Source organism: Buteo buteo, chromosome 9, assembly GCF_964188355.1.
Source record: "Buteo buteo chromosome 9, bButBut1.hap1.1, whole genome shotgun sequence".
Taxonomy (NCBI): Eukaryota; Metazoa; Chordata; class Aves; order Accipitriformes; family Accipitridae; genus Buteo; species Buteo buteo.
The window spans coordinates 13,162,278-13,181,077 of NC_134179.1; the positions used below are offsets into that span (position 1 = coordinate 13,162,278).

The 18,800-nt window shown below is 34.3% G+C and overlaps 1 protein-coding gene across 9 annotated transcripts in view; it reads right to left on the reverse strand.

The window, feature by feature from the left end:
* The window catches only part of USP34 (ubiquitin specific peptidase 34), a 141,936-nt gene that overhangs the window by 55,965 nt on the left and 67,171 nt on the right, over positions 1–18,800 (reverse strand). For 8 of the 9 annotated variants that reach the window (XM_075035415.1, XM_075035412.1, XM_075035410.1 and 5 more), the window contains 17 exons: positions 18,546–18,635; positions 17,597–17,692; positions 16,400–16,482; positions 15,262–15,416; positions 14,248–14,361; positions 13,219–13,318; positions 12,926–13,085; positions 12,361–12,487; positions 12,117–12,264; positions 7,703–7,803; positions 6,000–6,209; positions 5,274–5,399; positions 4,376–4,498; positions 4,174–4,257; positions 3,772–3,858; positions 1,813–2,013; positions 404–486 (listed from right to left, as the gene is read on the reverse strand). In XM_075035415.1, the coding sequence (XP_074891516.1) occupies positions 404–486; positions 1,813–2,013; positions 3,772–3,858; positions 4,174–4,257; positions 4,376–4,498; positions 5,274–5,399; positions 6,000–6,209; positions 7,703–7,803; positions 12,117–12,264; positions 12,361–12,487; positions 12,926–13,085; positions 13,219–13,318; positions 14,248–14,361; positions 15,262–15,416; positions 16,400–16,482; positions 17,597–17,692; positions 18,546–18,635 (2,088 nt within the window). The remainder of the gene's footprint in view (positions 1–403; positions 487–1,812; positions 2,014–3,771; positions 3,859–4,173; positions 4,258–4,375; positions 4,499–5,273; positions 5,400–5,999; positions 6,210–7,702; positions 7,804–12,116; positions 12,265–12,360; positions 12,488–12,925; positions 13,086–13,218; positions 13,319–14,247; positions 14,362–15,261; positions 15,417–16,399; positions 16,483–17,596; positions 17,693–18,545; positions 18,636–18,800) is intronic. The other variant, XM_075035411.1, reaches the window with a different exon arrangement.

Sequence of the window (18,800 nt, forward strand, 5' to 3'; positions counted from 1 at the left end):
AATAAGTCAAAACCAGCAGACAACTAAAAACCTACAAGTGAATTTATTTTAATTTCTCCTTTACATTGGCTTGAAATTGAGAATGTTAATTGCTACAGAGAGAACAAATAAATAGTTTTGGCATGAGAATTTATGAGAGCATACCATATATAGTTCGTTGCTCTGTGTCTTATACCCTTATCATTGAAAGTTCTTGCCACTCTCCTCTCTCTCACTCCTCCTAAAAGGGCAGAATAACTACCAGAAGAAGTGACTAAGAAAAGCAAGTCTAATGCCTATAGGCTTAAATTTCTGATATGGGTGTTAATAGGGACTACAACTGAAAGAGCTATTGACTTTATTTAAAGCAGCGATGAAAATGTGCACACTTGATTAGCTTTATTACAAAAATAAAAAGATGTACCTAGGTGCCAAGTTGTCATATGTATAAGCAACTGACATAAGTCGCTGAATCAAACTGGTTCCCTGGACAAGTACAAGAAACACCTTTAAAAATTGAAGTCAAAAGAAAAAAAAAACAGTTAATATAACAACAAGCTTTTGGATCTGTTTTTACATTATATACACTGTGTGAATCTAAAACAAACCCACCTGTGTAGAGGGAGGAAGAGCAAAAGACAAATCATAGCATCTCCATAGTTAAAACTTAAATTGTTTTTTATTAAAGAGGATCTAAAATCCTGTGTTTCATCGACTAAGTCTAGATGCTAAAATGTCATTCTATTTCTCTGAGAAAGAAAATTTAACTGAATAATCAACCATTTACTCAATCCTTTTATTAAAAACACAGTATTTTTTTTAAAAGCATAGACTATTCATTTCCTTTTAAAAAACCTTAGGCTTGAGAAGACAGGGTTGAGGATGAGGTTTGATATGTAAATTTCACTTATCTCTGTGATCAACACGTTCTATTGACTATATATTCACTTAAATTATTCATCTTTAGAGAACCTGACAGGCTACACAGAATTTTCAAATCAAAGTCTGAAGAAAGTCTTTTAAAATATTTAGATAGCAAATCCACTGCAATAAAAAATATTCATCAATTGACAATTAAAAATTTAAAACCAGTTATAGAAACTGGTAGCAGCATTTACACACAGCCAATGTTAAAAAATCCAATACATTTGATAATTTCCCTGTATCATAGTAGCTTTGGCAATTTAGGGATCTGTTTTGTCAAAAATACCTAATACTTAAGGTCTTTCCATGTATGACTATGACAAATAGGAAGTCCGGCTCCAGCTCACAGTTCAGATACACACTTTCTAGCAATCACAGCTGGTCCTGTGCCCAAGAGCAATTGATTCACAGTGAACATATCTCTGATGCTAAAATACTACATTTGCTTGGTCTACATTAGGAAATTAGCATGCAGGAATCTGGTAGGAAGGTTTACAGGTTTGGGTAAGTTTACCATACACTCCCTAAGGAGGAGGAGGAATCTCAAATGGATTAGTGAGGATAGCGACAGCCCATATAACAGGTTATCATAAGAAAAAAAAAAAAAAAAAAAGAAAAAAGGACTAATTAATTTGGGAAACAAAATCTAAGAAATCTGGATAAAGCACTGGAATTCTGAATTCCCAATTCATGTGCTCACCAATCACCAAAAACCCTTCTGGTTCCAGCTTTTAAAGCTGCCAGGTTTAAAGTAATTAAAATACTTTTTAGAGAAGAAGAACATGTAGGATATAGATTAATATTAGCAACTTTTCTGCTACATTATTTCATTACGATAACAAAGGTCTCGCACAACAAAGGAGTCATTTTTCTAAAGTTCACAAAATGGGCACACTGTTTATCTCTTACCTCTGTTAAACGAGGTATATGAAGGCCCTTCGCATGGTCACTTGCAGTCTTCCTTGATTTGCCTGGCCATGTTCTTTTTCTGTGACTCTCCGCTACACCAGACCAGGCAAAGACATCATGGTAAGCTAAATCCAGATCTGAAGGATCAACTGCAAACTGGCATATCAGCTTCAGCAAGCAAGCAAGACAGTCTAGCTGCCACTGTGAGTAAGAAGAAAATTTTTTCAGGGATTCATTTTACAAATAATTCTATGCCTACTACAAAATTTGAAATTAAAAGCTTAAGTAAGGTATAAAGGATGAACAGCTAGAACTAACTAGCAAAACCTCACCAGAATAGACACTAAAGAGGAAGGGTATTAAAAAAATCTTACTTCTTATAATGAAAACATTTTCACAATCTAGTCCTATTAACAAGCGCATTCAAGATTATTGAGTGCATGAAATAACACAGAAGAAATAGTACAGGAGTTAAGCTCAACAGTTAAGAGCCCTTCCTGCATTGTATTCAATTATAACGCAGGGTATAAAGTATGGTATACAGAAATGCTTTCAAGTTGAATATATTTAACCATGCAGATACAATACATACCAGCTTAAAAATACCATTTTGTATTGTAACATCTTCAGTTGCATGAAAACTGACAATTCATTTCATAACTTTTGAGATAATTTTCATGGCTCTTAACTATGTGGCTATGACCAAACATAGCACCTGCTCAGCTCCGCCAGCAGAAGGTGCATTATGAGAGTAAAATTAACAAAAATAGAGCACCATGTCACAGCAACACATGAAGTAGGTCAGCTATCCAGCACCTATACATGCATAAGTCAGGACTCTGTACTAAGGCACTTCGTTGCAGAATCTGTTACTATTTTCAGAATGTCATGCATACTTTCTGGGCAGACCAATAAAAACAATCATACAAACTTTCGTTTATATACTGAACAAAGAGAATGACAATTTGTTTCTAATACTGAAATAATTTTAGAACAAATACATCAAAATCAGTTAAAAGCTATCAAATTTTTAATAAGAGGTGTACCTGCCTTCTTTTTAGCATTTCAGTAACTGTCATCAGCTTTGTACATACACGTGTATGCTTGTTCATCTACATCTTTTTACGTACATATGACTCAGAGCTTGAGATATTTCAATTTTTTTTAAATCAAATGCCATAAAATTGAAAATAAAAGAAAAAAATTAACTCTAATGAAAAAAGTTTTCATTATGATATGAATTTAGCTTAGATTAGTAACAGAATAATGATGAAAAAGACATTCCATAAGAACAACTACTAATAACGTTCATTATTGAAGAGTGTCTTTGTTAACACCATAGCCACAATGCTACCACTTTTGTCTCAATGCCAACAAGGGGAAATGGTATTTCTTGGCCTCTTCAGAGGAAAAGTTAATTAACAGATTACTGCTTTTATAACGGACTATAATAAAAGTTTCCAAATAACAAGCTTCCCTAAAATAAGCAGAAAAAAGGCAAAAATAAAGTACCCCCTTATTGTTTGGCAGATTTTGACTTATTTAAAGAAGTGTGATAAGCAATAGTATTATCAATGCAGTTGCAATCATTGCTGAAGATGGAACCCAGTTTTTTTCTCTAAGATGTTCCCATGATCTACAATATTATGTTCTACAAACTAGTTTCTTTTAAGACTGGACAAAAAATTAAACCAAAAGCACATAGAAAAATGCAAAGGGTGGTTTTAAAATACAAAAAAGCAGAAGTATGAAGATTTTCTTAAAGACAATAAATCCTTCTAGGAATATAAAATATTCAAGAAAAAAGATGCCATTGCATAGACTCTGGTGGTTTCAATTATAGAATTCATTTATTCCACTTACAACAGAAAAGCAGTTATAACGAAGGCTGAAAGTAATGAATGTCTTTACAAATGACAGCTATGTTATTCCAGAGAAAAAGGGTGAATGAACACCTACCACAGTCCATGATTCCTGTTCTTTAGGCTCTAAGATTCCAGAATTGAAAATTTCTAGTAACTGTTGGAGCCCTCCAGCAGCAACAAACTGTAAGTATATTATGGAACCAATGTGAGAAAAGCAAATACAGAAATATCACTAAGTTCAGTTAGATACCAATCTAATCTTTATAAATAAATAAATGATAAACTTTTCAGTTGGATATTTTACGAAAAACAAAATAAATAGTTGTACACAACTATGACAAATTTACAGGCACGATAACACAGAAAACGTTAAAATGTTACACCTAAATTTGAGATCAAAAACTCTAAGGTAGATAATGTTTTAAATGGGTTTTCATTTCTTATCTTTCTTGAAAAACTACACTGGATATCACAGAATACTGTAGGAAAATCAAACCTTGCAGCTCCACGTGTTTTTACTATTTTCTATTTGATCTTCACTTGAATCATCCGAGTCTGGGTAAAGATCGCTATAACTTCCCTAAAGAAAAACAAGAACAGTTTATTGTAAAAACAGTTAAAATACTGCAAGTAACTCATCAATATATACTTTGGTTTCAGAGAGGAAAACATATATTCTGTGCAAGAAACTCTATTACCGTAGATTCACGTCTTATTCTCCTGTTGGGCTTTCCCAAAGCTTCAATAATTTCCAGGGCATACAAAAGTTTATGGGCGCTTTTTATTCGCATAAGATCCTTCCAGCTAAAGCCATCATTACCCTTAAGAGATAAAAAAGTCAGAAAACAACTAACACAATTATATGTAATGCTGATCTATCTAAAAAATGCACGGAGAGGATTTTTAGTGACATTGACAAATTATTTTGGTTTTAATTTCATCTATTATTTAAAATTAGACAATTACAAGCATATTTCTATACATGACTAACAATTTGAATAATGTGCATTCAGCAATGAGATTTGAGTAAACCTCCAACAAGCTAAGGTACACACAATTTTCAGGTAGAGGAAGCCAAATGTTATATTCTAAATTGTAACTTCCACCAAAATTTTGATGCATGTGGCCATACAGAACTGTAATATCTAAAAACTGTTAACGTGCAATTTCAACGACTTTAAAAGAGGCAAAATTTTCATCTATAGAGCAAGAAAACAACTAGGTAAGTACCCATGTTTTGATAGTAGAGAATACAGTACAAAAGGATCACTATCACAACAGTCGTAATGTTAAAGCAAGGCTGCAGATGAAGAAACTGCTGTTTCAATTGAAGCGAAAAGACTGTGACAATTAGTACTGACTATTGATTTATTAAATCATTTTTCAAAAGAATTCATAAAAACAAACTTTGGGAACTAAGCTGACATGCCTGTTTAACTTAATAAGAATTATTAGGCTTGTTTATTAGGTTTACTTGTGTCTCAGCACACTTACTATTTAACCTTCCTACTTGGGGAAAATTCAACTAAAACACTAGACAATAAAACATCCATATGTAATAAAGATAAACATGTAAAACAAGCATTCTTTGTTCACCTGTTCATCTGAAATGTTCTGGAAGGCCTGCAACATATTAGGACATGTTGGCAGAAGCATTAATAGTTCCCAGACACGTCTGGATAAGTTTTCTGCATGGAGATGGAGTTCTTCGCACCTTGCGCTCTGACAAACCATAGAACAACCACTCTTATTGTGAACTTCATTGTACAAATAAGATTTCAAAGTCCAAAAATGTATTTATTCTTAATTAAGAAGCTCTTTCCTATCTAATGTAAATCCATAAATAGAACACGATAGTTGAAGTCTCACTGAACCTGCAAGAAACTAAGTTCCATTATCTTTACAGTGTATCATGTATTTTGAAATATTTGAGTGTAAACAAAACTTAAAAACATACTGGTTCGAATATACTAGTGGTTGTTTAGTTTCCCACAAGCTAATGATGGCATATAAGACATAAAGCTTGAGTTTTTGCAATAAAACCTTTCGAAACCTTTCTTCAAGCCAATTCCCATTATTAGTTACCACATCTATTTAAATAATCAATGTTCTTTCTTCGGAATTACTCTTTTTATAGCTTCTACAGTATTTAGAGCATTTAAAAAATAATGATAATTATAACGTACGTGAAATGTGAACATACAGACAATAAATGTATCTAGCAATTGGATAGAGTACACAAGAAGTAGGCTAGATAGGAAAAACAGATCCAATTAAACAAAACTTAAATGTAATTATTCTAATAAAATTACTCTAAATTACCTCGCTATCTTCCATAGCCACTTCTCCAGAAGGAGGCTTAAAAGAGGCAAGCATCTCTAACAGATCAAAAAGGGTGGTAAGATGAGGTTCTTGCAGGAGTAAAAGCATTGGAATGTTGTCCTTCTGAGGAGGAGGGAGGCAGGATGCTGGAAGCTGAACACCTTCACCTTTACGTTCTCTCCTTGGTGCGCCCAGGGATACAAACACCATCTAGAAACAGAGAGAAACAACAAGGAGGAGAGACACAATTTTAAAAATTCATATGATAAACCATGGAATGTTTTCAACAGGATCATAATTAAGAACTTAAAGATACATTGATATCTTTGTTGTCATATCTTTAATGAGCAGCATTTTGAGCAACTGCCATAATTAAAGCTTGGTTTTGCTTTCATTTAAGGCATTCATGGTATAGTTGTATACACTTTGCTGTTGCTACAGTAGATGGTCCTGTTTCCTTGTCCCTCATCCCTTATTTTGCCATTCAGGCTGGGGAGACTCTAATACTGGTCTGAATTCTCAGTACATTAATGAAATGGCACAAAAACTAATACAGAGGAAAAATGATATAAATTGGCTCAAAGGACCAGGAGAATGCTAGTGAGGGCACAGCAACACAACTATCAGTGTGGCTGGAAAAGCAGACATTTGTTATGCTGGTGTAACCACGTTGCGGAAAGCCTTCTCAGATGAACTGTTCCTGCTGACTAGTTATCGCCTCCATATATTGATCACACCCAACCATTCAAACTGAATGCTACTGCTCCTCCAACTTCTGCAAACTTAAGAATTCATCTGATTGCACCATAGTTCAATTCTGTACAATGATCTATGTTAATAAAAAAAATATATATTAAAAACTGGTTTTGCTTTTGAATTAACCCAATTCATTTAGCAAAAAGAACTAACAAACAATCAGAGATGTAGTTCAATAGATCACCTGATTTGGAACCACAAGAGTCAAGATACACTATGTGCTACAATCGCTAACAGCCAGCAACAGCACATGTAAGCATATCAGCCAGTAATAATCTTTCTAAAAGGATGTCAGCAAATCCCTGAAGGTGTACAGTGTGAGTTTAGTTTTCCTTTAGATAGAAAGAACGTATGTGATGATCTGCTGGTAAGTGTTTTTACAGTCCCACCTCCCCAAAACAGTTATGGTGTCATTCACACTTAGACAAATCAAATCAAGCTTTGCCATACTGTTGACTACAGCAAACTTAGGAGTAGACCACTCTAGCAGGAACTCTGAACTGAGATTAAAAGTTACAGATGAGCATTAAAAAATGCTTCAGATTTAACCTGTGAAAGTAGAGAGCTAGTCACTGCAACTATAAAATTAGTATGTGTTCAACAATGCAGACAAAAAGTGGGTATTTGATTCTGTTTTCACTGGCCCCTTGTTTTCCTTGATGAATGAAAAAAACTGAAATTTTTCTTTTGAGTTTTCACATCTACTAACTAGAATTTTAAAATTCTTAATTATTTTAAAGATTGACAACAGCACGGACTGACAGCATTAGTTTGAACTTACAGGAGGCACGTATTGGATAGCATGAAGCAACTAGTTACAGAAAACTATAGGATGCTCCCAAAGAAAAGTATACCTTCCACCACCACTACATGTATCAGCTACACAAAACAAATGCAACATATCAACCAATCTTTTTCAGTGACTGCTATCTATATGCTGGTAATACCTGCATATCCTTAAAACCCAATTCATGAAGTGTTTTTTCATCATAATCAGTAGTCAGTTCATGCCCAGATGAAATCATTCTCACAGGTCCCATGAGGCCACCTAGGATAAAAACATACTTCAGCAAATTTCTGGAATCATAGTTTTATTTTCTAATGAAAGTGCTAAGACTTGTTTTTAATAGTACACCCTTCAGCAGCAATTAAAATGAGGCAAAAACTTAATGCATTTCCTTACAAAAACAGGTTATTATGTTAAACTAAATTTACTTGCGTGTATTGAGAAATAACATTTTCAGTAACAGTTTGCCCAATCTTGTAGTGAAAAGCGTTCACAATGCAGATTAAAACAAGCCTTCCATATTTTGTAGTAAGTTATGCGATGCCAGGGAAGATAATGGAAAAAGATTGTGATCAGCAACAAAATTCCTTTTTATCACACACCTGTGATAAAGTCAGCAAAGGCAAAGCAGCAATAATTAATCTTACTTAAATGTAAGTTGGAACTGAAGATGTCATATACTTCAGAAAGGAAAAACTGAGAACACCCTTCAAAGAATTCTCAACATTGAACAAGAAATCTCAACAATTAAAAGATTAAGAATTTAATTTCATTTGTCACAGACAATCAAGCAGTAACCAAGAATTACAATGCACAATAACTTTATATCTCAGAGTACTCGTATAGTTCTAACCACCAATTCTGGTGCATAAAGATATTTGTCATGGATTGAAATTTGCTATGCATTTCAGCCACTGTTCTTACAAATCACTTTTCCCAACATTAGGCCCTGATCCTCCACATGAGTGAAGAGCAGCTTTACACTGCCGCTATACTTCAACATTGGCATTTCAATGAGGCTTCTTCAGAAAAGCCTATTTTTTTTAAGCTCCTGCAGAAATCTTGGGAAGTACTCAGAGTTTTGTAACTTGAAACTGCTTCAAAACAGTCTACTACCTGGCTACAGAACACAGTATTGAAAGACATGGGTTAAAGCAAAAAAAAAAAAAGCCTATGTATACGCAGCAAACTTAAATTTCATTCTTTCGCTGTCATAAAAGACATGCACAGTGTAGCGCATGCACAGTTAGCCTGCTACTTCTGGTAATTACTGAAAGCCCTTCATCTGCAGTCCGCAGCCGCACAGTCTCTGCTGATGTATGCACACAATAAATCCAGGTGATGCTTCCCAAAACCAGCTGAGATACACACACAAGTGCTGACATTTCCAAACTAGAACAGTACAGCGAGATGTACACACAGTAACTTTGATGGGACTGCCAGATAAATGGAGGTATTGGGCAAATACATATGGTCCTCAAATCGTGATGAAACAACATTTCTGGGATGTTCCTGGGAAAAACTAGATAGACAGCAGCTCTACAAAGACATCTGTCAGTTAACAATAAAACCATGAATGTTTTTTATGGAGTTGGGAATCATCTCACATATCTATCACTGTTCTCATCCTCCCCAGCTGGCTGCTTTGAAACTTAGCAATGCAGTCTGACAAAATAATTTCAAAAAGATAAAGGCAGGCAAACACATCATCCACAAAAATAATATAGAAATCTAACATCCTCTGCACTTCAGCAAACTAGTAACAGAGTTCAGAAGAAAGAATACAATGAACAACCTGAGTGAGATGCAAATGCAATCTCACATTTCTCTAAGCAATGCAGATTTCAAATGAGCAAGAGATGTTACAGAACATGTTGGGGTCTCAAAACAACTATATGGTAAATGTCTGGTAAGCGGGCAAAAAAGTTTATTGTAGTGAGAGAGAATTGAAAGGAAGATTCAATAAATGTGAATGCATCTACCTCTTACAGATAAGTTCCCAAAGTTTTGGCTAGTGGACATTCTTAGATATTCCCTTGACAGAAGCATGATGGTAAAAACATCAGACATGTATTTGTAACTAATAAATGCTTTAAGGTTCTTTTAGCCCGTCTCAGAACCTGCAGCTTCATTTTCCAAAATGATAGTTACCTCACTTCTGTAACAATTTGTTTAACATTAATTTGCACTGTCTTCATCTTCTCAAACTAAACTTCCTTTTAAGACAACAGGTGTTAGATGTGACTGGTACCACTTCAGACATACCATTTGTTCATGAATCCCAAGAGCAGGAAAATGAAAATAACAATTTGTGCAAAGATGCTGGAAATGAAATGGCCATCTACACAGCGGTGAAAAGGCAGGCTCACAGGAGCACTAAAGAAGGCCAACAGCATAAGAAAGTGCCAGTCACAGTTAACAACAGATGAAACAAACAAAAAGCAGTAAAAAAAAAAAAAAGTGCAAGACTAGAATTCCAAGAACCAAAAGTTGATGCAAAAATTCTGTTATCTCTATTTCGTGAAATTGAAAGCCCACCTGAGAAAACAACTAAAACCCAGTTAAAGACAATGAGATTTAGCTCTATAAGGACAAGACAAGGGAAAAAAATTGTATTCTGGCATCACAAGCCTTTAACTTTTACTGGAATTTGATAAATTCTGCTTAGATTTCTACCTAAGTTGATGAAATAATCACCGTTTCAGGTTCCTCACCAGGTATTGTTTTTTGTTGTAGATTAACTAATACAGGTATATTAAAATGGACATAGTAAAGGTCACTGAGATAGAAGTGCACACTATGTACCTGTGATGCAAAATGACCCAAGTTTTTAAGTGTAAACAGTCAATACACTGAACCATAATTCACAGAGATCTTTGTGACCAACCAAATGTTACTATAAAGTCCTTTCTTTTTTTTAATCTATATAAAACAGTCCCCAAAATAGTGTACAGATGAGTAAAACTGAACGTTTTAAAACCACAAGTCTCAGTTTCAGTCCTGTCTTCTCAAAATTACCAGTTGAAAAGTAAAAATCATGTGACTAGATTATTCCAAACACACAGTGGCAGGAAGAGAACATTGCAGAGACACTTCTTCAGGAGTTTGGTTAATAAGAGGTTGAGCCTCTTGCAGGATTTTATGCATCTATCAGACAACAGAGATATCAATTACAAGACAAAGCGCTTAGCGTCATTCATACAGGTTTTAAACCTAGCAAAGGACAGTGGGTTTATGAATTGACAGATACAAATTTCATGGTTCTCCATGTTATGGTATGTTAATAATTAGCGTGATAAACACAGAACCCCTCCCCCAACATCCACAAAGTATACAAAATTATGGATATCAGAACAGACACAAAAGACATTGTACATATGTAACATGACTGAGCTGCAGCTGCCATAGGATTGCAATTCTGAATTTTCTGAATCATGTGTTTCCAAAATCCCAGCTAAAACAAAAATTAAAATTTCTGCTATGTGGCTATACTTGGTGGAAAACAAGATTGTTTCTTCCCTAAAACAGCTTCTGACGAGTAGCTGGAAAAGGATTTCACAAAGAAGGTAATTAATATGTCTAAAATTCAGTCTGGTTTACTGACAGTGTGTCTCATTAAAACATTTTTTTTAAAAGTTGTTAAACTATGAAAAGAAAGCCAGATTCATGTTTACACATATCCTAATGGTCAGTGGTGTTGGAAAAAGATGTTCATGGACAGAATTTGTTCAGATAATATGCATTACACACTAACTCTTGCTCATAATAAAAAAGAAAGAAAACAAGAAAACATTGAGAAGATAATTCAAGAAACAGTAATATTTTGAAGAGCACTAACTGGTAAGAATGCTATAACGTATACCATCAGTAGGATTGAGAAAACATCCTCCTCCTAAAGGTTAAAGCAGAAATTTTCATTCACTCAAAAACACATAAAGAAAGGGAACAACAGGATGCATATTCATCACACTGTAAGGAAGCAATGACCATCTCAAGAGCAAGGTGACATTCCAAATTAAGAGCATCAAAAGAGGATGAATGATCATTTTTGCTACAGGATGATCATAAATTAAAAAGCAGTTGCAGGAGTAAGGAAAATCTTACACCTGACTGGAATATATATATATGTAGGGTATAAATTATGAATTGGAATTATGACTTCAAATTCTGAATCAATGGCAGAGCCAGAAATGTATACATTTCACAAAACATAGAATAAAGTTCTATGTAACAGAATCTCCAAATTACAGAAAGCAATGTAATTAATTAAAACAACAATGAGAAGAAAAATAATGTGGGGAAAGTCTATTGGGACTTGGAGCTTGGCTAGATCTAAGGCCTTTTGGCAGATCTACATTTTCTTTGCCATTTCAAATAAATGGTAGTGCTTAAGAAACAATGCTATTAATTAAACGAGAGGGTGATGCTAACTATAACTACAGCTAGAGGAAAATAGATCGTAATGCTTGCTTATTCAGGATATTTGGGGAAGAAAAAGACCATAATCTTCTAAGCTGTAAATGGATGAACCCTTGTAAAGGCAAAAAACCACAAGTACAAGTCCTATAGCTTACCAGGGAAATCCCCTTTGCGGCTGCTTTGGCCAAACTCCTGAAGCTGTGCTTGTTGATTTATCTGCTCCTTCTGCAAATTTTCATACCAATGGGTGACTTCTGCCCGTAGATCAGCTACCTGATCACTAGGATACATTTCTATAGTCATCTGAAATAAAACATGTATTTTATTTTTCAAAGTGCACAATGGACTTACTGAAATTTAACAATGTAAGATGTACTTGTAAAAAGGCTTTTAACTTACCTTGTCAGGAAGTCCAGCTGGCTGACATACAATTCTTAGTGGTAGTGACTGTTTGTCACTCAGGGCTTTCAAGTGACTGCTGATACCAGTGCCTTCAATTTGCCACTGTCTCAGATGATATGCAAACCTTAAGAAGCAGGTGAAAACATAGAAAAAGTATTTTTGTCAAAACCTATTTAACGCAAATGTTTGATAAACAATGAGAGGAAAGACAAAGCTTGCACCTTTATTCACTGGTTTTGTTTGTTGGCTTGGTTTTTTTCAAAATAAGAGGAAGTTATTGATATTCTTACTATTTGTCAAATAAAACTAAAATAAGTTTCTTTGGTCAGGGATGGGGAAAACATGAACCACATCCATACATACTTATACAAGGACAATGGCCAACTTTGGTAACTGTTTAAACTCATATATTACCTTTCACAATTATGCGTTACTGTCTTTACACAAAGAAAAACAAAAGAAACTATTACTTAAATTAGTAACAACTCACAACTCATTCATCATTACAATAACAGGAATAGAAATAAGTTCTGCATCCAAATATCTCAATAGAGCCATTTACCTTCTCCTAAAAGCCTCCAGGTGTGTCTTCAGCATTAAGAGTCCTCTTTCAATAATAGTCAGACTTGAATGAGAGTCTTGCTCAAGGTTACTAGAAGCTATCATCAGACTCTCCATACACTTGCTAATAAATTCCTGTTCTTTTTCCAGACCAGTTTTACCTGTAATACCAGTTAAAGTAAATTACAGATGCACAACTTTGGGACTATGCATTTTAATACTAAAATAAAAAGAGGATAATGCTAGATATTCTTTAAAACATTTTAAATAGAAAACAAAAATAAAAATTCATACCATTGATATAATAAGAGTTGATATACTGGATAGCCGCTCGACTAACATCACCAGACTGTGCTCTTAAAGCAATACCCCAGAACTGGTCCATGCCACACAACTGTTTTGATAAAAGCAAAACAAACACAGAAACAAAACAGTGCCTCATTATTTTACTGGGAGTGATGGTTTTCCGACCCAAGACATTTCATTTGCCTCTTGATGCAATTACTAAAATATTCAGTTTTTCCCTCTGCTTGGGCTCTCACCACTACACACATCAATTACTATAAAATTGTAACTTTTACAGAAATATTTTCATACTTTGAAGCATGAGAACTGGTTGAAAATCAAAAGCCTGAATTTTCATTTTTGACATATAGGAATGATTTTAAATGAAGCCTTAAAACCACAACTATTATTGGTATTCATTGCAGGAACAGAAATTTTAATTAAAAATTCTGTCAAATCAATTCACAGAAAAATATCCTATACATTTTATTTCAGAGAGTTCTCTGTATGAAAAACTACAAGAAAAACTTCTATCATAAACTAAGATACATTTTACAACATTCTAGTCAGAATTAAATACGTCTAACAATGTCATCTGAATCTTATTTATAAAAGTAAATGTTACAAACCCATTCTTTAAACACAACAGTGAATACAGTTCAGTTATGCTAAGAATGTGATAAACTGCACAAACATATGCAGGCAACAGGTATCACTTTCTTTGTGGTTTCCTATCTCTGCCTCTAGACACAAAAGCCACACATGCTCAAAGTCATGAGGAAAGGTCAGGATCATTGGCCTCTTATTTCCATTTCACTGTCCCACATTTGGAACTTCTGAGTCCTGAGCTCCCAGGGCTCTCCTCAAGGCAGAAATCTGTACAGACCCCACCACTACAGGCTGTGACATTACTATCTCAAACCAGTAAACAATATTCAAGTCAGTAAGTTCTCAAGAGATATGTAATTGCAAAGAATCAATTTAATTCTCCCCTTCCCTCAGAAAGAAGAATAACATGAGCACATAATCTAGGCTTACCTCTGAGTTTGAGCCACCATCATATGCACTAGTAGCCAATCGAGCCAAATTACACAAATGCTGGAAGAGGTTTAGGCCAGTCATACTAATAGTTTCAGGTTTTAGTTGTGGCATCTAAATAAAATGAATGCACTTTAGTATGGAAAAAAAAATTCATTGATGGAATAGATAGCAATTACAGGATATTTATTTCATTACCACAGAAAAATGTCATTGTTACTATCATTCATATTTGAATGTAGTAGATCAATTAGAATTTATTCTTGCAAAAGATCACACTCTCTGAATTTTATATATGATACAAAAAATCAACTATAATTGGCTTAAAAAAACATCTTTTAGCTACCACTGTTTTGGACTGTAACAGTGCAGAGGGAACAAAAACTATTATTGTAACATTAGCTACTTAACTTATCAACAGCAGGACAATTTGTTAGCATACTTGACATGTCCATTCAAAAAAATCCATACACTTACAAAACTAGACAAAAAACTGTATAACCTTGAAAAAGAACTAGACTGCATTAATTATTGCACAATCGATCCATTTTGTAATGTCATCTGTTGAAATAGACAGGACCCCTTGCAAAAAGCTCTACTGCTGCATGTTCATATTTTCAGTGGACATATTGATGAGATTTATATGCCCCTCCCAAAAAAAGGAACAAGTCATTTTTTCATTCAGGAAAGCTATATATCATAAAGGAAAGTATAGTTTCGGGTGGTCTTTTTTTTTTTTTCAAATTGAAACAAAGTGCTACCTAGCTTCAGATACAACACATAGGCTATCTGCAAAGAAACACTCAAGTAAATACTAATGTGAAAAGAATTCATGCCAATCCATTCCCCTCTTCCCTCCAAGCAGAGAAAAATCACTGCATGACAAGTGGGGCCCTCCCATACTACTGAAGACATATTTTTCATAGAAACAATTTTAAATACATTAAATAGTGGTGATATGGAAAGAAACACTTTTTACTAGAGTTATAAGGTTGCAATTAACTCTCTACATACCTTTTCCAAAAAAAGATGCTTATAAGTCTCCATACCCATAGCATGCTGATCTTTACTTCGTACTTGATTTAAGAACCAGTGTAGTGCATCATCGTAACATTCAGAATCTTCTACTAAGCAGTGCCACAGTATGTCCACTTGTTCTAAACTCAACCCTAAAATTAGGGAAATATTTTTAACTACTCCTTTATAACATCAAATATATAGCAAAATTCTACAAAACCCAAGAATACATACAGAAAAATCAGAACAGTTTTTGTCAGAACAAGAAGTTTTTGCAAACAACAAAAGAAAAACACACCACCTACCAACTGTGGCTGAAAAGAGTATCTCTGTTTCACTGCTTCTCCTTTCAAGAGAACAGTAGGTTTATTTCCTTAGCTGGCACATAAACATTTGTGATCTCAACAAATTTCTTTAAGAAGAACTGTGGCTATCCTATCAGCAATAGCAAATATGGTGTTACAAGTTTTTTTCTTCTCTTGGCTACAGATATTCTCATTCCTTCCTGTACTCTAATGACCAGAGGGACAAGCCATGCATTGTATGCCAACTTTTACTACCTATAACGAGAATACCCAAATGACTCCTCCCTTCAATCATTTATTAAAATGACCTCAATATACAATCAACTGAAAGTCTGTACAGAGCTGATGCTGAAACAACACTGAAGGCTATTAGTTTACAAGGGCTTAAGAAGAGCGCGGCCAAAAGAATTTTTGGAAGGGAAAGCCACCAAGGGTCACTAAAACCAAAGAAAACTATGTTCGACTTTGAATTCCATCAGCCACATCAAAAGTGGAAAGTAAAATTTAAGAGTGAAAAGATTTGAGCATCTGTATAGATCAACTATCATATAGAATGCTACTTTCACAAAAGTGTAAACCAATTTCTGACAGTATTAAAATATAAAGAATTATTCCTTTTTGGTATCACAACTTACAGTGCACTCCAGTAAAAGATCTCTGGGAACATTATGGACGTGAACCAAAATCTTCCTTCTTTTGAAACAGTATCAGAGATTATTTAAAATTGTATGTTTAAAATATCGTACTTATTTGAGCTAACATTGATTGTTAAGAACTATGTGAGCCTTACTATAAGGTGCTTCACTGATAAGGTAATCTCAAATACTTACTGAAATGATCTGGTGATCCTAGAGTTGAAAACACACATGTCAGGAATTGAAGACGAACCTGAACTTCTGCACTGTGGCTGTATCTAAAATTTAAATTTGTATAAAAATGGAAGTTTATTTGTTTATTGTCATAACTTTTTTCCTACTCATACACTTGCCTCTTAAAAGCTTAAATAATTTTTGCTTATAAGTTTCCTTCTGAGCTTCTAGTTCAGTATATAGTCTAGGCTCCAGTTGTACACATTACAGAAACACACCAAAAAAGTGGAATGACACACTAGTCACTATTAGATAAGGTACTACTGTTGTTGTTTTTTGGGGGGGTGGGAGTGGGGGTTTTTTGGTATACAGTCCAATTCAAGTGCATCATTTTGTCATTAGCACCTTGCAGGATCCGACCTTAATTTTTTCTCTAACTTGTAAAATGCTGGTATTTCTACTCTGAATTTCCAATCCCAGCTGATATATATTCTCTACAAAAATATTTTCAAAACATATTAACTTTATTTCTATTTATAAGGTAGAAGCTTAATAGTCATAGGAGAAGAACAATGTATCATTTTTCCTGAATTTAAAGCAATTCAAACAGCTTTTGAAGTAATTCCTCACTAAAGCAATGTCCAATATAAAGCAGTATAATGAAGTAAATATTTGACCCATAAATAGCAACATTTTTCAGTTGTGGATGCCCATATTTACATATTTACTTTGACATCTGTCAAAACGTGAATAGTCTATTCCTCCGGGATTGAGAAGCTAGAAATTGTATCACTTGTATATCTACACCTAATTTTAATCATACAGATTGGAAACTGCAGATGCAAGTGTTAAATAGAAAAAAACTACTGCAAAGGTTAATGATAAGAGATTGTAAAACTAAAACATTTGAATAGTTTTATGATACAAAATCACTTTAAATTGATTTAAATATATAAAATCTGTGTGTTTTATTTGTTAACAAATACACAATATAATGTTCAACAAAAATTACATGAGAGTTGTTACATGGTTTTTTTTAAGGAAAAGGAAGCTATTTAAAATGTTATTGTTTTTACAGACCTTTGTCTCCCTAAGCATGTAATGTCCCTACAGAAACTATTTACTTATACGAACACATCAGAAGCACTGGAAGAAAAGCAGAAAAGAAACATCTAAAACCATAAAATATCAAACACTCAAAGCCAGTTGTGTACTTACAATGCATGTTTATGTCGTCCTTCCCTGACTGCCTGAATGTAGTGTACCAAATTATCAAAGAAAAGTTTCATCATATTAAGTTCCTTTTCTGCCCACCTGTGTCAATTTAAAGGGCAGAAAGTATTATGGTTTGCTTAAAAAGATCAGAAAAGCTACAGAAGTGAGACAGCTATTATAGGAAACTTGCATATACATAAACCCAAAGTAAACATTCCATTTTCCATCTACCATGAATTCAGGACTATTTTCCAGTACAGTACTCTCTTCTTCCTTGTCATCCATAAGGCTCCACAATGTTGTTATTTTCAGGCATAGGACTGACAGAACACTCCCATTTGAGACCATGAGAACTGTTCCTAAAGCCCTAATTCAGAAAAAGTCTAAGCCAAAACTCAGAACTGGGCATATACTTAAATGTCATGTCAAAAATGCCAAGAAAAATTGCTGATAATCACTGTAATCTTTCCCAGAAGTTCCAGTAGTCCATTCTCCATAGTTAGACCAGCTAGTTATATAGTTTGTTCAAGTAAGGAATGCTATATGATGTATCTTCACGTTTCAAAGGTTTTCTTATAAACTAGATTTTTTTATTACTGAGAAGCATTTGATATACTATCAGAACACAATGACATAACATCAAATTATTACAACCTTTTACAATATACTATTACTTGATGTCTAGTACTGTCTGCAAGTCCTTTGAGATTGGGGGGGGGGGGGGGGGGGATAAAAAAAATACAAATTAGTCTTCACCTCAGTTATGACACTAGTGCGTATTATGAAGAAATCCAGGCCTGAATGATTAGACAAGCTCAGGCCAGATAACAGACAGATAATAACCTTAGGTCATTATTAATTTGGACCACACTAAAGGAGCAAGCCTTGCAGCAGTTCCGTAAATGTCATCACCTCTGTTGGTCTAGTCTGTTGGGGACAGGGGGCTACTTACATTGTTATCCAATGTGTATCGTAACTGCTCCCAAATTGTTGAAATGTACCAAACAGCTTTGGAAGAAGACGAAGTGAAACTACTACTGATCTAAAGGAGAAGGAGAGAAATGACAACAATATACGATTGCTACAAAATTAAAATAGTCAATTTTAAAACTACTTTGAGAAGCTCAAGTTCAATGAGCAAACAGGCTAACTGAAAGCATTGGAGTTATCTGTGCGAAGTTCAGCACATCATGTCAGCCAATTAGTT